This window comes from Thermobia domestica, chromosome 17 (assembly GCF_964235325.1).
Source record: "Thermobia domestica chromosome 17, izTheDome1.hap1.1, whole genome shotgun sequence".
Taxonomy (NCBI): Eukaryota; Metazoa; Arthropoda; class Insecta; order Zygentoma; family Lepismatidae; genus Thermobia; species Thermobia domestica.
This window is the reverse complement of record NC_137470.1, coordinates 178,008,115-178,022,249: the sequence shown is the minus strand read 5'-3', so window position 1 is coordinate 178,022,249 and position 14,135 is coordinate 178,008,115. Positions and strand designations below refer to the sequence as shown.

The 14,135-nt window shown below is 32.9% G+C and overlaps 1 protein-coding gene across 1 annotated transcript in view; it reads left to right on the top strand.

Annotated features, from left to right (window-relative positions):
* Positions 1 to 2,797: 2,797 nt before the first annotated feature.
* LOC145674515 (uncharacterized) overlaps positions 2,798 to 14,135 on the top strand; it is a 46,282-nt gene continuing 34,944 nt past the window's right edge. Inside the window, exon 1 of the mRNA XM_081744671.1 lies at positions 2,798 to 2,931. Coding sequence (XP_081600797.1) covers positions 2,920 to 2,931 — 12 coding nt within the window. The 5' untranslated portion in view covers positions 2,798 to 2,919. The remainder of the gene's footprint in view (positions 2,932 to 14,135) is intronic.

Genomic DNA, 14,135 nt, shown 5'->3' with positions numbered 1-14,135 from the left:
TACTTTTACATGTCCCGGTAAACACCGCCCCCCCCCCCCCCCCGAGCACCCTGGTTCGATTTTAAAAAACGCTTCGTCTTGATCTGGGGCCTGAACAAATGTGCCCGTGACCAAAATTTGGTAAATCTCGGCTCACTCGTCTGCTCCCCAGGCCATACAAAAACACACACAGACAGACAGATACACAAACAAACTCTTTATTTTATTTACATTAGATTAATAATAACATCCAGTATTCGACCTCGAATATTCATTTGTTTGATTCTATGTGTGATATTTCGTTATCAAGATACCATGTCTTAAATATTTTAAATCTAATTTCATGTTCATTCGTCTTCTCATTCTATAAAATAATACAGTGGTTGTTGAACATAAACGATGGAAAATGATTTAACAAACCCAAATTTGGATTCAGCCGTCAATTTTGTATTTTAAACGACATGTTTTCCAGGTTCGCTAAATCAAACTTTGATGGTTCCTCATAACAAAACGTGTGGCTTTCCTTTCCTGTGAATCTTACGCGTTTATAAAATACTTTAACAAAGCTTGTAGTTACTTTTCAGTGCAATGCATTAATACAAATATACGCAAAGAACAAGGAAGGAAAAGAATTATACATTTAGTGAGAAGACAATTGTTTGTTACAATTACATTATCAGCCTGACACGTGCTCCATATGTGTATGACAAAGTGCTATGTATGGAGTATCGTTCTGTATGGTTAAGAGACTTGCCCAATACGGAAGTTAGAGAAGAAATATTTAGAGAGTTTTAAAATGTGATGTTGGAGGAAGATGGATAAGATAAAATGGACTGAGACAGAGTAACAAACGAAGATGTTTTAAAACGGATAGGAGAGAAGAGGATACTTCTAGCCAGCATCCTTCGTAGGAATGCCAATTGGATTGGACACATCTTGTGAAGAAATTGTCTTCTTCATACCAAATAGAAGGAAAGATGGAAGGAAAGCGAGGAATAGGAAGAAGAAGAACACAAGTGATCGATGATTTGAAAAAAAAGAAGGAAATATTGGGAGTTAAAAGAGGAAGCTGAAAATCGAGAAACATGGAAAAAACATTTTCGGGCCCAATCCTAAAATTTAAGGGAAAAACCTCATTATTCCCTGTATCTGCGAAAAGGCAGAATACTTAATAATAATAATAATAATAATAATAATAATAATAATAATAATAATAATAATAATAATAATAATAATAATAATAATAATAATAATAATACTGCAACTTCAATTATGTAACATGAGATATTTCTATTGTTTTTAAATAGATAACTTTTGAGTGTGAGTCTCAGTAAGCTGAATGTCGAAAGGATGTAAATGTGAGGTCGAGTGAGTGTGCTGTCGAAAGGATGTTGTGAGGGTGACGTCGAGTGAGGTTGAGGTCGGAATGATGTCGTGAGAGTGAGGTTGAGTGAGGTCGAAAGTGGGCACCTTTGCTTTTGGCACGTTGCCTAAGCAAATTCGGTCAATGAGTCTTAACGAACGAGTAAGATTCAAGAAGTGCCTACTGTATACGATTTGGAAATGACTTGGGTATTTCCTTCAATCATGGCTTGAACAAATTTATCCAGTTGGAAAATAATATACAATTCAATTTGACCACACTGCAGTGCACTTTCTATTCAATAACTAACTCCATGGCCTGTGGAACCAGGAGGTTCAATGTCGTGTTCACAAAAGATCTCCATTGACTTCTACCCTTGGCCAATTGCGTCCAGTTTCTACTTTGTATTTATATTTCTGCGAGATCCATCTTAATATTGTCCTCCCATCTGCACCTAGGTCTTCCTAATGGTCGTTTTCCGATTGATCTTCCAGTTAAAACTTTGAAAGCATTTCTATCTTCCGTCGACCTGAGCCTCCGAGATTTGATGACCCTAACAATGTTTGGTAAACCGTATAAATTATGCAGTTCCTCGTTATGAAGTTTCCGCCATTCCCCATTTCCGTTGCTTTTGGGTCCAAATATTAGTTTCAGGATTTTGATCTCAAATGCTTTCAGTCTACGTTCTTCACTCAGAGTAAGCGACCATGTTTCACAACCATGCAAAACAACAGACATGATTATCGTTTTATATATTTTAAGCTTGAAATTCTTCGACAGAATTCACGATGATAAGAGATTTTGAACTGAATAATAACACGAATTCCCTGCTTTTAGTCGACATTTAATTTCTTCGTGAATATGGTTTTGGTCTGTTAATATTGATCGTAGATATTCGAAAAAGTAGCCACTTTATCGAAAGTATTATTTGATATAAACATTCCATTCAATACGAAACATAATTTAATTTCTACTTGCCTTCTGGCTTGTTTGCGGGACTCCCCGGCATAGAAGATCTGACATCATTAAAAATACTTAACCTAATTTTATTTTTATTTTACATGAAGATGCGCAAAATTAAATAGTTCTGATATGCATTAGATGTTAGAATCGACGCGATATTATTTTCCACTATAAACTGACACGCGAACATGTCTTGCAACCGGTAATTTTACGGTAAATATTTACCATTACTCGAACAGCATGCAGTAGTCGCATGCTTAATTTACTGGAATTGTAAAACAAGAAAAAAAAAAGTCGGTAGGAAGGTATCAGTACACACGTAAAACACACCCACTTCTTCACTTTTCCCAATTTGCTTCTGACGAGGTAGATTGATTCCGCCTTCCCCGCCGGCCAAAGGTAGGAGAAGAATTCTCTAAGTGAAAGTGGTCCATTGATCCCTCCCTCTCTGCTGAAGACATCTCAAAGGGGACGGTTAAGTGACCTAGTGAACAAGTCTTAGGCATATAAAAGCGAAAACGGGTTAAGTTCAAGGTTATTGTACTACTGGCGAAAGAAGTCAACACAGGTGCTTGGAGGGATTAGAAGTGGACACAGTACACATTGTGCAGGCGATGCGCGGGTTGGTAAGTCATTTATTTGTGACCACTATTTGTTTGTTTCTTTGGAGCTTCAAATACGCTTTTTCCAGTAGAATGTTTTCTGACACGTGAGCTCCGTCTCGTGGTTATATGATTACCGTACGTGCCTTTAGCGTGAGAAGCTCAGGTTCGATTCCTGGTGGGAGCTCACGTGGTTCGAATCTCACGTTAAACTCAAAGTCAGCAAATCTATATGATACGCAAATCTACAATTTTACATGACATCTTAACCATTTGTTTTCTTTTCGGAAAACAAACCTAGTTCTCTTAGTTATTAATCATGGAAACCGTTTAATCACGAGAAGCCTTCAGTGGCGTAACTTAGATTTTTTTCTGGAGGAACAAGCATTAATATTTGGACCCCCTAGAAAAAATTCTTTCCAGCTTCTCTTACTCTTTATGGGCCCCCCTAATCATGTGAGCCCTCCCGTACGATAAGTTCTGTGCGGCCGTTAGGCCCGTTCCATATATGACAAATTAATTAAGGGGACAATATTGACATATCTCAAAGCCATAGAAATAAATATTATTTCCAGGGGCCCTAAAAGTAGACATTTTTTTTTACTTGAAATGGGCCCACGACTCATTTTTGTTTTATTAACCTTTTGTGTGATGTTTTGTTTATGTAATGTAGTGAACCTGTTTGATGCTTCATTTATAATTTCATGTTTTTTATCGTATATGGAGTAAGACAATTTTGTTTTAAAGTGCCCCCCCTCGAACGGCGGGGAGCTTCCCTGGGGGGCAGTTGTTCCCTTTCCCACATCAAATTACGGTCCTGGAAGGCTTAATTGTTAGATCGACACTCAACTCACTGATACACTTGAAAGAATTAAGATTTTTTAAAACTGTGTCTAGTGTTGTGGAGACCTGAAAAAACGAAAATTTTGGGTTAAAAATTATAGTTCTTCCCGAGCTTGGAAAAAAACGGAAAATTTGTGAAAAATTGAAATTTTTGAATATTTTACTATATAACTCTTTTAAAATTAGAACTATTTTCTATTTACTAGTTTACAGTTAAGGTCATTGAGTACTTGTGTTTCTTGTATTAGAATAGGGAAAGTTTATGGCAACAAATGTATGTGCACTTATTCAAACAGTTTAAAGCTAACACCGTGATAGGATGGAGTTATAGGTACAAAAGAAACTAAAACATAATCCTAGTTGCATTAATTAACATAGACGCGTTTAAATTACCTTAATTAATCTTATGAAGTTCCCGCTTGATGGCAGGGAAGTATTAAAATAACGGATTTGTACATAAAGTTTTTATTAAAGTCTATATTAGAATATTAAATAATAGTAATTATATCTTTTAGTGCATGAGTATTAGTGAAATTTGCCTACTGCTCTTTCTTTTAAGAAGTAATTTGGTTAAAATTAACAAAATTTCACCAGAACAAAGAACACATTAAGAACTCAGTTTCATTCAAGAGCCCTATTTGTTGTAACAGAAACGCTTCGTAATGATATGTAACTGTAAAAATTCTGTAATTAATGTACATCCAAGAATAAACGACTAAAAAGCCCATAAAGGAAATAAGTGCAGACTATTAATTTTTAGGAGTAATTGCTACAGTTTTATTTTCGAGTGTTTTTTTTATTTTAAATATATTTGCAATATTGAAATTTTTCAACTTACATTTTTTTACGCGTTCGAAAAAAAAAAGATTCCATTGCTAATAAAATTAACTTAATACAAAGATTTTTCTTCTTTTCCCAATTTTTCCAATTTCCGGCAAATAAACCGGAAAAAGCGTTTTTTTACCAACAACTTTAAAATTCCTGGAAATTTTACAACACTAACTGTGTTTGATTTGAAATATGGAAATCTTGGTAGACTGAGGAAGAAAACTAGATTTCGAAAACTTACTTTTTTTAAAAAAAAATCACAACAGGTCAATCCGCTTTAACTCGCTTTTCTTTGTCCTGGAGAGGATATAACCTGTCGGTAAAGCTTACAGCTTTACCGCTTATAGCTAAAAAAGAAACTAAACTAAGGTGCTTATTTTTATATAAATACGAATATGTACACTCATGTCCAAAATGATTGTCACATATCTATAACTGTCTTCTTGTAAGAATATAATTTGATAATAATTTTCCAGGGTACTTTTAATACTGATACTATGTGTATAATCGGGAAATGTATATTTGTGGTAAATTTCATAGGGAATGAATTATAAATACGAAAATTAGAATGAGTAGAACAAAATCTTGCTAAATAGACAAGAAAGTTTTATTTTCGTTCTTTTTTACTGCTCTTTTGACATGAAATTTACCACATACATGTCTTTTCCGATTATACACATACTAACGTTATAAGAAACACCGGGCGAATTCGTTATCAAATTACATTCCTAGAACAACATATTTATAGATATGCAACAACAATTTTGGACATGAGTGTACTTAGGTAAGTCTTCTTCCCATAGAATGTAGCGATAAAATTTTATTTATTTATTTATTTCACCTTTCTGACTTACTTCAATACTAGCAATCGGTTTCAGTTTATTGACTAAAGAATGTATACGAGTTATCTATCATTTTTGTAGTTGGAAGGGACAATACCTGCCTTTGGTGATATTCACTTTTAAATTGGTTTCAGATTAGTACCTGAAAATTCTGTTCAGTTTACAATAAATAAATCTTACTTTGTTGTGGGTATGGATATTTGCGAGCGAGTAAAAAAAAAAATAAAAAAAAATAAAAGTATTGTTGAAAAAACAAGCTGAAGCAAATTGGAATGCACGAAATATCTCATTTAATTTTAACTATTGATAGCAAGAGTTGTCATTATATAAAATACTAGCGTACATTATATAAAATACCTGCTTCCCTGGGTTAAAATAAGAAAAACTAGTAATATGTTTCGTTAATCAGTCACTTTTTACTATTACTAAAGTGCTCTCTGATATCGGTCATTTTCGATCATTTTCTCCCGTCAAATTTAAATGATAAAATCACTCCGAATTCCGAACCCCATCTATGTTGAAAATTTGATCGAGATCAGCCGGGTGGTTTAAAAGTTAAGTAACAAACATAGCCAATTTCATTTTTATTTATATAGATAGATAGATTATTAATTAGTATAATATTAATTTTATTTGCTATTGCCTACCCAAACTAAAGATAAATAATGACGTATTTAAACTGGTAGTAGTTTAAGTTTCTTTTTGTTTGTTTGTTTTTAATATCCAAGATATTATATAAACACAAGTTCATTTCATTAATGTTTCCGTGCGATAACCACTCAAGGCCGCACTGTTTAGAGGGTATTGTTGAGTGTAAGTATTTTTACACATTTAAAGCTTCTTTTTTTATATATAATGTTGTTATATCAAAATGTTATATTGCTTTTCGAACTGATTATTACAAAACGAAAGCACATCTGACACAAATTTTATTTAGACAGATGTTAATATTTCCTCGTAGAATGACTCGTCTTTGTTGTTGACACTATGCTATTACTTACAAATTAATACTTATTCTATGATTATGAATGTTTTACTAAATGTCTGTAGACGGGATAATTACTTACAATGAATGTTTACTTATACTTCAATTGCTGAAGAATTTGAAATGCGATTCACCTTTTACCTGAATACTTGGTTTTGATCTGTATGAAAAAAGCTTCGTAAGTAAACTCGAATTTTCTTCCATTTCTTAAATTCTCTGAAATAAAAAGCGTACTATATGAAATATTTCTTATTTGATATTAATTCTACTCTTACTGACGACATATGAATTTAAATTTTAATATCCATATATATCCTGCAAGCTTACAACAGAGATTAAGGTTATTTTTGGAATTGAACGGAGAACAGATCAAGGGGACGCGAAATAACTAGTTGTGAACCATACTTTGTTTCTAACCAACTAACCACTGTCATGACAGCCCTTACGGGCCTGAGCCGCTCCAACGCCATCTGTTAGCGTACACATATATTAAATTAATTATCAGAGATATAACGGAAGGCACATTGGATTATATATATCGAAGTATTTACCTAGGTAACTCATACTATAATTATCTTTATTAAGATCATACACATGACACTTTAGGATTTTAATGTTGGTACGTATGTCCGTTATTCTACAATATAACTCTTGAAAGAAATCGAATTTTTTAATTGTTTCTGGAGTACATACGTAGATCAGTTATCTCGGCCGAATTTGTTTATGGACTCATTCTATAAATATATTTATGGATAACAGAGACTTTAAAGGTGACACTGCAGCCCCATTTTCTGTATTGAAAAAAGGTGTATAATTCTAGGATGGTATAAGTTACATATCACGTCTCTAGATGGCAGCCTTCAGAAGCTGACATCTGCCAGGCGAAATTGAAACTTCTAGAAATAGAAATAAATGTACCAAATTTCACAGAAGTAAATCCCCACGCTAAGCGGGTTTGCATATCCAGGCTCCTAACTATGAAAATATTTACGATCACTCCAACCCCAATCATTTCACAGATTCAACCTGTTGTATATAAGTTATTAGGACATAAAATTGAATGTAATTTATACGAAAAACCCTTTTATGCATTGCAAGACCTGTAACGTCCAAATATTCACCACAAACTTATAGTTGTATCGACATAAACAAAACAAAAAAGTGTGGAGCAGGAAACCACTTTACAACACAAAAGTCAAAAGAGGTCACTGAAGACATACGAACTGGTCGAGCGGTTTGGGTGACTAGTCTGTCAATCAGAAGTTTATGTGTTCAAACCCTGTAGAAAATATTAGTTTTGTTTTTTTCTTAAAAGTGTGTTCCTATTTTCATCAGAGGACTGAGAACATTTCTTTGAATAAATCTTTGGAAATTACTTTTCTCTCAAATTCGATTAGAAGCGAACATTATATGAATTGCTAATCTAAAATCCACAGCTGAGAACAAAATATTAAGTATGTTCAATATGTCATTATTATCATTTGATTTGTAATTAAAAAGTAATTATAAGCATTGACGATTTCAGAAGATTCTCCCCGGTAATGGTCAAGATATGAATGAGAAAAAACTGATAAAACATTATTAGTCTACTTTGAGCATGATCGAAAATAACTTATGGCCACGAAGGGGAAATTTATGTCGACAGGGTCTCAAATTCTCCGACGGGTCATGACCTGAAATTATCATTGTTTGAAAGGTTTCCTTAACAAATAGAATATTATATTTATTTCTCCTTCTACGTTTTGAAATGGAAAAATCATAATTTTAAATAGAATTATAATACGATAAGCATAAAGATTTATACAACCAATGAAGTAAATATCCTTGTGTAAGTTATCGATTTCTATTCGGATTAAAACTCGAATATTCGTTTGCATCACACTTTAAAGTAAATCCTCTCTATATATAGTTCCTACTGGAAAGCATGTTTAACTCCAATTACTTAATCAATATTTTTAATAATATATTTTTATTGTAATACTCTTACTATTCAATGTTGTATGCACTTAATTTCCCAAAGCAAAACCTCACAAATGTATAATTGACTAGTAAATATTATCAAATAAATTATCATTTAGTTTACGTAAACATTGCATCGCCTGATTTGAAACTTCGTATTTTAAATAATAATAATAATAATAATAATAATAATAATAATAATAATAATAATAATAATAGTAGTAGTAGTAGTAGTAGTAGTAAAATCATAGCCATATCTTTATCAGAATTTCAGGCTTAGTCAATAAATGAATTCAACATAGTCTCTATTCGAAGCTCTATTTAATCGAATCAGATAGAAATACGAAGAGGAACTTCGAGAACAGGTAAAAAAAATGTTACTTTGGTGGGTTTGAAAGTAACTTTTAAGAGTTTTTTTTTTTTTTTTTTTTTTTTTTTTTTTTTTTTTTTTTTTTTTTTTTTTACAGACAAATGCCTTGGACACTATTTTCTTTTCTTTAAGTTAACTGATTCACCGAACGTATCTGACATATGAGATATGAGTAACTTGTCTCTATTTTCTACTCGGTTATACACGTTTTACAATCTTTTCCATTAACCTTGAACGACAAGAACACGAACACAAAAACATCCACGTAGGTATGACAGTTAAAATTCCTAACTTCCCCCACGGGGAATCGAACCCGGAACCACATACACCTGAGGCACACGTGCTAGCCACTAGACCAGCGGGAAGAACAAATAAAATGTATTTTGTAGTGTCTGAAGTTTATAGCTATTTCACCCTGTTGTAGTATGTCTATTGATTTTTTAATGTTTACCGTATTCGTTACTTTGAGGAATGATATATATTATTGATATAGGTTTTATTACATATTCGGCCATAAATATTATATAAATTATCAGAATTATTCATGATCTTCCATGGAAATTCACTGGTGCATGCGCAGTAGAAACAGAAGAACACAATTTTCTGATGTTGGTCAGAACGCAAATTTCTAACAGGCTGTCTGAATTCCTTGGTGGAAAGCAGTAGTTCCCAACCTAGGGACCTGCAGCTTCCTCCTGAGTAAGCATGAAGAGCGAGTAAGGTGGCGAAAGCTACTGGCATAAAAGAATTGTGCAATAAGTAAATAAAGCACTACTTATTATGACTTTCAAATTCAGCTTGACAATTTTATAATTGCCGTTTTACAAAAACATCATATTGCACTAGGATGGTATGCAAAAGTTTTGCTGGAAATAAATATAAATTCCTGGGATGATGATGATGATGATGATGATTATTATTATTATTATTATTATTATTATTATTATTATTATTATTATTATTATTATTATTATTATTATTATTATTATTATTATTATTATTATTATTATTGGTCTCCTACTTCTTGGCCAAGATGTGAAATATTCACTACCTTCTTCATACCGCTAAATCAATTTCTTCACTGTTTTCTCGTCACAGCTCATACCCCTAGCTATCTGAATGGCAATTTGTCTAATTGTTGCTCGACCTATGATTTTCCCTCGCATAGTAACAGATAGTTTTCTACAGCTTTTAGAGCGAGGTATTTTGACAACCTGTAGAAATTTGCATTGTGATTCGTATTAGCAATGACAGTAAAGTGGATATTTCTGTTCCTACTGTGCATCATCAGTATCATTATATCAGAAGTATTCCGCCATTACCAGCGGGTCACTTACCGCAGCTGAGAAGCTGCCATGCTCCACGATCTTCTGTTAACCTCTCCATCTTCACATACGATTTTTCTGTTTTGATATCGCCAATAGCCTAATTCTGTTTCTATATAGTCTAATTCGTCCTCTCCCTCTCTTCCCTGCCACCATACCCCTCAAAATACTATTTCCTCCATCCTAAAGGCTCTTTTCGCCATTTCTATCCTTGCTTTTATTTCACGTTCGCATGTCAAATCATCACTAGTAATAGTACTCAGATATCGAAAACTAATCACTTGTTGTTTTTTCCCGCTCCTACTTCTATATTTCACACCGATCGCTTCGTTTCAATCACCATGGATTTTGTCTTTCTAACATTTAATTTCATCCCATATTCTTCACAAGCCTTTCTCAAGTTTTCTACATCTTATTAATTTTCTTTTTTGATTCTACAACAACAACCATATCAACCCCAAACCGTATACACCTCACCATTCTATCTTCTACGGAAATTCCATCTTCATTATGTAGACTCGTTTTCGTTATCTCTTCTAAATAGTTATTAAATAAAATATAATCGGCGGAATATAGCCCTATAATCTCTGTTGAACTCATCTTCCAATTACACTGTCTGTCTACTGCGCATGCACCATTGAATTTCCATGGAAGATCATGAATAATTCTGATAATTTATATAATATTTATGGCCGAATATGTAATAAAACCTATATCAATAATATATATCATTCCTCAAAGTAACGAATACGGTAAACATTAAAAAATCAATAAACATACTACAACAGGGTGAAATAGCTATAAACTTCAGACACTACAAAATACATTTTATATGCTCTTCCCGCTGGTCTAGTGGCTAGCACGTGTGCCTCAGGTGTATGTGGTCCCGGGTTCGATTCCCCGTGGGGGAGGTTAGGAGTTTTAACTGTCATACCTATGTGGATGTTTTTGTGTTCGTGTTCTTGTCGTTCAAGGTTAATGGAAAAGATTGTAAAACGTGTATAACCGAGTAGAATATAGAGACAAGTTACTCATATGTCAGATACGTTCGGTGAATCAGTTAACTTAAAGAAATGAAAAAAGTGTCCAAGGCATTTGTCTGCAATTTGCAAAAAAAAAAAAAAAAACTAACTCTTAAAAGTTACATCCAAACCCACCAAAGTAACATTTTTCTTTTATCTGTTCTCGAAGTTCCTCTTCGTATTTCTATCTGATTCGATTAAATAGAGCTTCGAATAGAGACTATGTTGAATTCATTTATTGACTAAGCCTGAAATTCTGATAAAGATATGGCTATGATTTTATTACTACTATTATTATTATTATTATTATTATTATTATTATTATTATTATTATTATTATTATTATTATTATTATTATTATTATTACTATTATTAATATTATTGTTATTATTATTATTATTATTATTATTATTATTATTATTATTATTATTATTATTATTATTATTATTATTATTATTATTATTATTTAAAATACGAAGTTTCAAATCAGGCGATGCAATGTTTACGTAAACTAAATGATAATTTATTTGATAATATTTACTAGTCAATTATACATTTGTGAGGTTTTGCTTTGGGAAATTAAGTGCATACAACATTGAATAGTAAGAGTATTACAATAAAAATATATTATTAAAAATATTGATTAAGTAATTGGAGTTAAACATGCTTTCCAGTAGGAACTATATATAGAGAGGATTTACTTTAAAGTGTGATGCAAACGAATATTCGAGTTTTAATCCGAATAGAAATCGATAACTTACACAAGGATATTTACTTCATTGGTTGTATAAATCTTTATGCTTATCGTATTATAATTCTATTTAAAATTATGATTTTTCCATTTCAAAACGTAGAAGGAGAAATAAATATAATATTCTATTTGTTAAGGAAACCTTTCAAACAATGATAATTTCAGGTCATGACCCGTCGGAGAATTTGAGACCCTGTCGACATAAATTTCCCCTTCGTGGCCATAAGTTATTTTCGATCATGCTCAAAGTAGACTAATAATGTTTTATCAGTTTTTTCTCATTCATATCTTGACCATTACCGGGGAGAATCTTCTGAAATCGTCAATGCTTATAATTACTTTTTAATTACAAATCAAATGATAATAATGACATATTGAACATACTTAATATTTTGTTCTCAGCTGTGGATTTTAGATTAGCAATTCATATAATGTTCGCTTCTAATCGAATTTGAGAGAAAAGTAATTTCCAAAGATTTATTCAAAGAAATGTTCTCAGTCCTCTGATGAAAATAGGAACACACTTTTAAGAAAAAAACAAAACTAATATTTTCTACAGGGTTTGAACACATAAACTTCTGATTGACAGACTAGTCACCCAAACCGCTCGACCAGTTCGTATGTCTTCAGTGACCTCTTTTGACTTTTGTGTTGTAAAGTGGTTTCCTGCTCCACACTTTTTTGTTTTGTTTATGTCGATACAACTATAAGTTTGTGGTGAATATTTGGACGTTACAGATCTTGCAATGCATAAAAGGGTTTTTCGTATAAATTACATTCAATTTTATGTCCTAATAACTTTTATACAACAGGTTGAATCTGTGAAATGATTGGGGTTGGAGTGATCGTAAATATTTTCATAGTTAGGAGCCTGGATATGCAAACCCGCTCAGCGTGGGGATTTACTTCTGTGAAATTTGGTACATATCACGTGATCTCCTTTAATATCTTTTAGCAGAATTTATTCTTGGCTATTTCCAGAGCAAGTATGCCATTATAATAAAAACTAGATTATTTGTTTTACACAATAAAGTATGTCAGTTGATACGTAGTAATCTGGGAAATCTTTATTTTATGTACAAGGTACTTTAAGTTCTTTGGCGATGAGAAAAATGAAATATTTCAGTTTAAGAGTCTTCATCCTGGCGAAATTAAAATACCGCTAATTTTACAGTAATTATGTGATATCTTCAAATAGATAAAATATAATCGAAATGTGGAACAAAAGCGCCCTAGACAATATTATTTTACGTGAGAAACCGTTATCACGACTCACTTATCTGCTTTCGATTTCGAGCCATTTCGAAAATCGGCATTTATTTTCGCGTTTCTAAACAGCTGAAAACGGAAAGTCACTAGGTGACTTGTGATAACGGTACCTCACGCAAAATAATATTGTCTAGGGCGCTCTTGTTCCATATTTCAACTATCTTTTATCTATTTGAAGATATCACATAATTACTGTAAAATTAGCGGTATTTTAATTTCGCCGGGATGAAGACTCTTAACGCCGCACAATTATGTTCTTTGTGAATGGTGATGGAAGAATTGGTGGAATGAGAAAGTAGGAAAAAACGGGAAAAGCGCGAGAAAACCCATGAACATGATGTTGTGTACTACAAGCTTACTAAGCCGGGGATCAAACCAGGGACACCACGCACTAGAGGTAATCACTCTACCACTGAGGTACCATTCAACAGCTCTTCATTCTCATCGATATGGATGGCCAGTGGGGTCGCATAACAATCCACATACAGTAAATTTGGATTAAGTAGACATTTTTCGAGTATAAAGATACGAAGAAATCTATATGAAAGTATTTTTACTCGCACTATCTGTAACCCCACGAAATTGCTACTTGAAAGTTTAGCTACAACTCAATTTGGGACAAAGTGTCACGACGTGACCAAGTCATCCCAAATGAAGCGTTCAAGAAAACTACCAGAAAGAGTTTTGCGTGGATCACGACGCTTAGTATCTATCTAAGTTGTTGGGGATAATCAGTTAAAGAAAAATAGCTTGTGGGCGCGAAGAAAGTTTACTTCTAAAACAAAAACTTGTTGGTCGTAACAAAGCCGGAAAAAGTATGTTGCTTAGAGTGATCACCTGTCTGCTTTGAAGCAACGACGTGTTTGTTAAGACTTTAAAAGTTTCATTTTCTCTTTCGTTTTCCAGAAAGCAAAAACTCTCTAAGTACTTATTGGAACACGGTGATTTACTGGTAGAGTGCTCGCTTATACTAGTATGGACAGAGATGTCCATCCTCGCGAGGTTGGCTCTCTCGAGGGCATCCTCAATCTCAA